At 36.2% G+C, this 8,469-nt stretch overlaps 1 protein-coding gene across 1 annotated transcript in view; it reads right to left on the reverse strand.

The window, feature by feature from the left end:
* Positions 1-5,502, reverse strand: part of SPoCk (secretory pathway calcium atpase) — a 329,726-nt gene extending 324,224 nt beyond the window's left edge. The window contains exon 1 of the mRNA XM_067757234.1: positions 3,661-5,502. Within this exon, the coding sequence (XP_067613335.1) occupies positions 3,661-4,017 (357 nt within the window). The 5' untranslated portion in view covers positions 4,018-5,502. The remainder of the gene's footprint in view (positions 1-3,660) is intronic.
* Positions 5,503-8,469: the final 2,967 nt, after the last annotated feature.

Raw genomic sequence — 8,469 nt, forward strand, 5'->3', positions numbered from 1 at the left:
TGTAAATAATGAGAACTAAAGCATTTGGATTAAGTGTTATAAAACATACTTAAGCTGTATTTAAGGTAACAATACCAGTAGGAAGGTCTACATACACGCATAAACTGCCTCAAAAACCTAAGAAAAAGGAAAATTGTCACCCAACTACAAATTTTGTTTCCACCCTTAAGTAATTAAGAAAATCGACTTTATAAGCTCACATTACAAGAGGCTAGTTACATGTACAAGGGGGAGAGTATTAACAACAAAGCCTAAGAAAGCTTAATCGAAATTCAATTTAATCAGTTAATTTTTGTACCGCACGCAATATAAATTAAGGGCCAGATTTTGTATGACGATATGACACTTTGCGTCGGAGGCATTCAGTTTAACTATCGCTCACTGAAGGGAATGAAGGCTCTTATATGATAGCAATTGTGGTTCACACGAGAAAACATGACTCGTTGCGTTATACATAATTTGCCCCTTAATCTATAGGGATGGCCCAAATTAAACATTCTACAATGAAGGAATTCAATCTATGCCAACATTTGTAATGTCACTTTTGTTCAATACTCTACACAATAGCCTCGTTTTCGTTGTCACCAACGTCTTCATCTACTTGTTATTGATTTGTTTTCAAGGCATTTTTATACCAAGCTGTACTTGTACACAGTGTATTATAACTTTGATTGGATAACGCTTGGTGGTGCAGGTATAAAGAAATCAAGATAGATATAGACTACCATACATCAAAATCATCAGTATCGAAAAAAATACTGCGATATCTTCACCAAATTATACGGGCTTATCTGGACCCAGAACAGATTGGTATTGAAAATGAGCGAAAACGGACCATAACCACGCCCACTTTTCAAAATCGTAAATTAAAATAAATCAAAGAAAGAGAATTCAAATAGAATATCTCTAAGCTGATGAGATTTGGTAAGTGGATTGGTTTTACTATGCAAAACATAAATTCCACTTTTTGATTATGGGCGTGGCACCACCCAAATTTAGAGGAAGAAAATTAGGAAGTTTGTTAACGCGTAAATCAAAAGCTTAAAGATATTACTCTGAAATTTGGCAGAGACACTATCCTTGCCAAATTATATAGACTGAGTGAAGATAATCAAAATCTGCCAAAAACCACGCCCACTTTTCCTAAAAGGTCTAACCTTAACAAAGTTCGCAATAACTCTATGGTATGTAACTACACACAAAGCAAACAACAACAGCGTATCAAGTTCACAGTTGGGTTTCACCCGAACTTGGACTTTCGTACTTGTGCTTCCCCCCCCCCCCCCCCCCCCGCCCCTTTTTATTCGTTGGCGGTTACTTTAGTCGATATAACTGCAAACTTAAGTTACTTGAACTCCACAATATTTATCAAAGTGGTCAACTTATGCCAGGAATCCTCTAGACAGATTTACGCTTGCACTCCACACTTTTCAGTTGTAAATGAGAAAGTGTTAGATGAAATTTCGAAAGCGTCAATTTAAATTGAGAATAATAACTTGTAAATGAGAATAGTCAATTGCCAAATGAGAAAGCGTCACATTAAAATAAGATTAGTCAATTATAAATTCGAAAGCATCATATGAGATTAATAAATATATGTAAAGCGCTATAACTTCTGAATAGATTTTAGGTCGAGCTTCACTTCCAATTTGCGTCATGCTGCTACTTGTTTTATGCCGACTCTGAACGGCTTCTGCAAGGCAGATGAGTTTTCACTGAGACCTTTTCATGGCAGAAATACACTCGGGGTGCTTGCCAAACATTGCCGAGGGGCGGCCCCGCTTAGAAAAATTTTCTATTAATAGAAAAAGCTTGTTTCTAAAATGTTGGTGCTGCTTTTCCCGGGGCGTGAAACCAGAATCTTCGGTGTAGTAGGCGAAGCACGCTACCATTACACCACGACGGCCGTTGTAAATGCGAAAGCGTCATCAAATAAAAATACAAAAAGATAGATTGTCATTGAGAATATAAAAATGGTAATAAACATATGCTATGTATGTGGCAACAGACATATCCTTTACGGATAATAACACTTGATGGGGAAAAGCCTATGTTCCGACTGAAATATCTTGGAGTGAAAGAGCACTTTCATGAAACAACAGTGAATGCTGGAATGCTCTCGCGCAGTCTCCTACAGTTGCTAATCTCTTTGCTCCATCCACCGATTGATATATGTACATAGATATTACAGATGTTGCTCTACATACATACAACATACGTATGTCAGTGGTATAGTAATGTGATACTCCACATATTTTTTTACTTTTCCCTACAGAGTCGCGATGTTGATTTGCATTAGCGAGCACAGTGCTAAATCCCGCACTTTCGTTTGGCTCTTTAAGTATCAGCTAACGCTGACTCAAATCTTGAATGGTGTGGTCCACCAAAACTTAGTCATTTAAATCGTTAGCCTTTTACTCCGACCGTTGACCAAATGACCTTTGTAAAGCAGCGCATGCACGCATGCTAAACCGACCCTATATCGATCGATCAACGCCACTCCAGACACTGATATCGCATCGAATAAATGAATATGCCAGACTCTTGCATCTACACCTTCTATTCTCATATCCATATGCCACTTTCACATTTACATCTGAGCTTCCTTATTTCCAACTGTTTATTCTCAAATGCAAATTACGCTTTTGCATTTTCATTTAACGCTTTCTCATTAACAAATGACTTTTATCATATCGAAGTGACATTTTCGCATTTACAATTGGCTATTCTCATTTCCGTATGATGCTTGCTCATTCACATTTGACGCATTCTAAATTACAATTTACAAATCGTATTTCTAACTGACGCTCTCTATACAAAGTAAGTGTGCAAATAATAAATCTATGCAAAGAAGGCGATTGGGAGAAGTTGCACAACAACAAAGACATGGATTTGGCTGAATGTGTTTGTCTACTGCTAATTTATCGCAGGGGTGTGGGTTCAAATCACACTACAGGCAGAAGAGAGATCTACAAGGTTTAGTTGAAACAGCTGTCGCCTTGTTCGTTCTGATGTCACGTTGCTTAAATTTTTCTTTAGTTAAGGTCTAAAACTGAGTAAATTCGTACGAACTGTTCCGTATCTACCGTGACATGTGCCAATGCTATTTGTGAGGTCTTAACTACAAAATAATTTCTTGATAGGGATGTGGAGTACTCTTAAAATTATCCTTGATTAGCTTTCAAGGTAAGGGTTTTTGTTGTTATAAAATCAGCTGATGAGATGAGCCAACCATATAGTTGAGCCATGCGTAACGGACGTTTAAATCTACTCAATAAACACACTTGACAAGGTTGCATTTGCAGTTTGAAACAATTTATTACGCAATTTTTTTTTTAATTGACAATTTATTATTACAAATTATTATATGATAAATTGCGTAATAAATTGCCCAAATGCTATAAATCGCCAATTTGGTGTGTGTTTGTACATAGTATTACTGTTTTTTTTTTTTCTTTTTATATCGTTTTATTTCATGAGCTTGTTTTAGTAAGTAATTATTGAGACATTCCTCTTGAAAAGTACGCAGACAGCAGTTTAAAGGTTTCCCGCTAGGTAACCTTATCATGCCTACATTATCATTATTACATCAAAAACAGCACTCTTACACTTCTATAAATATATTTTTTAAATTTTCAAAATATTACATTGACCACTTACCTCGATTAAAGTGTCGTTACCCAAACCAGCCGGCACACCGCCGTGTAGCTTGCGTTCACCCTTAGTAATGGTTGACGTGTTCACACGTACACCTACTTTAGCGCCAGTGGTCACATTCGCACCTACACTACCAACACCGCTTGCAACTGTTGCTATTACAATTTCGTCGTCCTCCTCGTCGTCGTAAACGTTATTCTCAACCCTTGAGATTACAACGTCGTCGTCGGTATCGTCGACCAAACCAATGCCAGCGGCTAAATTGAAATCATCAGATGCACTAGCATCCACATCCAATTGCTCTTGGAAACTTAAATCTAAATCTTGGGGTAATTTTGCATATTTATTGTGACTTTTCATTTTCCACAAGGCAAATGATGACACGATGTATTGACGTGGTTGTTTTTTTTTTAAGTGCTTCTTAACTGAAACGCATGTCCGTCGCAACAAAAAAGGGGTTTTTAGGAGGAGGCGTATGAGTCATGCATTGCGGCGGAAAGTGTGAAAACAGGATAAATGCAATTAGGGTTTTACAGCTGTTTTTATGTGCATATATATATGTGCTTATATATAACTTTATTATGTTTATTATTCTTTTTTTAAGTATTTTTTGTATTATTATTCTTCCGCTTTTGTATGCGACCACTCAGATACAGTTATGTTGGTAGACTGTATAGCACTCGAAAAAAATGTGACACTGCGGCCAAGTCAGTGACACGCGCGATTCGTTATGAAAAATGGGCACAATCGATTTTTCATGGCGCTTTGTTTACTGCGCTTTTGCTTTTATTCACATTAAATATACATTTCGATTCTTTCTTCGTTTATTTACAGTTAGGTCATATACACACGTATCTACAGTATTTGTTTACAAATTTATCCCACTCACTTCCTCACCCTCACTATTTCACTAATTCACTAAAGTACGTTGGCAACACTGCTGTCACTTTTATTCAATTCATCAATTGTGCTTTGCAAGAACAAACTCGTTTATGTACATACATATGTAGTTCATTTGACTGCCGTTAATTCAGTCAATAAAGCTGAAATTCTTTTATTTCCGGCGGAAAAGAGTCTGTGCATTGCTGTGATTACAATGCAGCTGCAATGCAACCAAATTCCAATGGCGCCAGCGGCAGTTCAAGGACGCGTAAAAGTTGACATCGAAGGTGCGCTTGTAAAAATGAAAACTAGCGTAAATTAAAACAGCAAAAAGTCGTTCACACAATGCAGCCGCTAGCAAGGCAATGCATGCAGTCACAGTTGGGCGCGTTGTTGTTGGTTATGCTGCCACTTTACTTGCTGCAAGATTTTATGTTTCACCGCTGCTCTAAAGCGATTAGGCAACTACCAAAGATGTTTGCTTATGTACAAACTTTTGAATAGCGTTGCATAGAATTGAGTTGAATTGAATTGAAGTAGACGTCGTACTCGCTAAAATACTTTCACTTCCACATGTGTGGTGTTGTTGGGCGGTGAGGAGGTTAGTCATGTACAAACTAGAAAATCAGTCACCAAAAACTAGAGCAATGCATTGCAGACGCGTGCAATTAATTGGAACAGACTGACTGTGTACGCTAATATGCGGCCGCGCTCACTTGTTATAAATCAATGTTTTCATTGCACTTTTGATTTAACTTTTATTTACTTTTGTTATTATGTTTTAGTTTATATTTTCGCACACCAACGAAAGTGTAGCATTTAATTTCACTTAACCGACATTCAATTGCTTTCTTCTTATTAGAATTTATCAACACATCACTTTAACTACTTGTGTTGAACTTTTCTTTCAATTAAATTTGTCTCTTTCAATTTGTCATAGAACCGCAATATTTGCACACACCAGCCATTCGGCTCAACGTCTCAAACACATTTGACAACTAAAGCATGTTTTTGTGACTGCCGTAGTAGCAGCAGCGCACTACAATTTTTCCTTTTATTGCATTTGGCTTTTGCCAATTTTCCAAGCAAAGGAAATGTCAGATAAATGCACTTAAACACACACACACACTTCTCATTTTCGCGCAACGTATTATTTCTTATTGGAAAATTTCTATACATTTCGTTTTGTTGAACGCATTCGCCTTTCTCTAATTGGCATTGAAATTGTATACAAATATATTTAGGAAATTATCATGTTCTCATGCGCAGTTGCAATTTGAAGTGTGTGAAGCATTGCCAGCACAAAAGAATTACCGTTATGCGTGAATTACAGCCCCGGCACCAAGCAGTTTTTCATATAGATGAGTTTAACACAAGCTTATGCATTATGAGTAGATTGCACGTATTTTTATGGAGAACGGTAGAAAGAGCGACACTGGCGCCATCTGATATTGAAAAGTAGCCAAATCCCAAATTTTGTTGCAAGCAAATCATAAGAAGAAGAATTTGACATTTGCTTTGGCTAAGGGTGTTGGCACACTTTGCAAGTGAAATTTCTTTTCCCACTGGTTAGTTAATTTTCTAACATTCTTCGCAATTAAAAACTGCAATATAACAATCGAATACGACACAAAATATGTTAGCAAGTCCCGGGAATCCCGTTCCCGAATCCCTGGCTTCCCGAGTCATTATTCCATCCCGAAATCCCGGGATTTTATTATTTATAATGCATCTATGTATTTCATATTGCAATTTTTAATATTCTTTATTGGTCTATTTTTATACTCAGCGTGCTTTGCACACAGAGTATATTAACTTTGATTGGATAACGGTTGAGTGTACAGGTATAAATAAATCGATATAGATACATACTTCCATATATCAAAATCAGTATCGAAACCAATTTTGATTGAGCCATGTCCGTCCGTCCGTCCGTCCGGGCGTTAACACGATAACTTCAGTAAATGTAGAGATATCTTCACCAAATTTGGTACACGAGCTTATCTGGACCCAAAATAGATTGGTATTGAAAATGAGCGCAATCGGATGATAACCACGCCCACTTTTTATATATATAACATTTAGGAAAACACAAAAAACCTGATTATTTAGTAACTAATACACCTAGAATGTTGTAATTTGAAATGTGGGCTGATATTAAGACTCTTGATAAAAATTTGAAAAAAAAATTTTTTTAATGGGCGTGGCACCGCCCACTTGTGATAAATCTAATTTTACAAATATTATTAATCATAAAACAAAAATCGTTAAACCTAACGTAACAAAATTCGGTAGAGATGGTGCCTTTAATATAAGGAATGCTTTGAAGAAAAATTAACGGAATCAGTTAAGGACCACGTCCACTTTTATATAAAAGATTTTTAAAATGGTCGTGGACGAATAAAATCAGCTATAATTTTGCAAACAAGAGCTTTATAACAATGGTATTTCATTTCCCATGTGGATTTATAACAATAAATTAGAAAAACTTCAAATTTAAAAAATGGGCGTGGCACCGCCTCTTTTATGACTAAGCAGTTTTCTATGTTTCGGGAGCCATAACTCGAATAAAAATTAACGGATCCTAATAAAATTGGGTACACAAATTTTCCCTATAGCAGGAAATATTTCTGGTAAAAATTGATGGGATCGGTTAAAGACCACGGCAACTTGGATATAAAACAAGTTTAAAAGGGTCGGAGACTAGAGTAATAAGCCATAACTTAGCAAAAATAGTTTTGAATCAATGATATTTGACTTATCAAGTTTTATTGTAAGAGGAAATGGGGGGCATTTTTTTCTTAAACGGGCGGTGCCACGTGTTATGTAGAAAAGTAATTTATCTGAAATGAAATGTACAATTGAAGCTCACGCTGAGTATATAATGTTAGGTTCCACCCGAACTTATACACCTTTACTTGTTTAAGTTTCAATTTGAAACCACAGGAAATCCTCTTTTCCTGGTAAAGTATAGCCCTCTTTAGACGTTACAAAATTTCAAGGATGCGATTTCAAACAAACCGACATTTTTCTAATAAACGTTTTTTTGTTAAACCACTCATATCTGTATATGTTACATTGTTATTTTTGAACGACCGATGTAAATGCAATAATTTGATAGTGAAGTGACATAACGTCAATTGGCCTTTTTTAGAAGGGCGATAAGGTTATTAGAAACTTTGCACACATACTAAGCCCCGATGACAATGCAAAAATTTGCTCAAAGGACATAAAGTCAATTGACCTTATGACCTTTTCAAATGGCCATAAGTTTAATTGAAACTTTGCACAGGTATTAAAGGCAAATGGCATGCAATAATTTAACTGTGGGTTGACAGTCAACGGAAATGACCTCTTTGAAGTGGTCATAAGGTCGGTTGGCCATTTAAAGACGGTGGGCCCTTCAAAATTTAGTGTAGACCATTTAGGAAATTTCCCTTTGCCCATGTTATCATTTCTGGAAAAAAACCGTAACCATATTTTTACTGAAGTGAGACGAATACAAAAGCTTACTCGATTTCCTATCGGAGTAAAGTAAGAATATAGGAAAAAAGCACCGCGGAATTTTTTATTCCAAATTTTCTCTAGGCGGTAACATCAAACAGTCAAATAGTCAGGGTCCTTCACGTACAAGCAAATGACCGACGTGTGAACTTACTTGAAAATATGGAAATGTATAGATCGAACTTAAAAACTAACAAGTAAAGGTGTCTAAGTTCGGGTGTAACCGAAGATTATATACTCAGCGTGAGCTTCAATTGTACATTTCATTTCAGATAAATTACTTTTCTACATAACACTTGGCACCACCCGTTTAAAAGAAAAATATCTCCGCATTTCCTCTTACAGTAAAAGTTGATAAGTGAAATATCATTGATTCAAAACTATTTTTTGCTAAGTTATAGCTTATTATTGTAGTCTACGACCCTT

This window comes from Eurosta solidaginis, chromosome 5, assembly GCF_040869045.1.
Source record: "Eurosta solidaginis isolate ZX-2024a chromosome 5, ASM4086904v1, whole genome shotgun sequence".
Classification (NCBI taxonomy): Eukaryota; Metazoa; Arthropoda; class Insecta; order Diptera; family Tephritidae; genus Eurosta; species Eurosta solidaginis.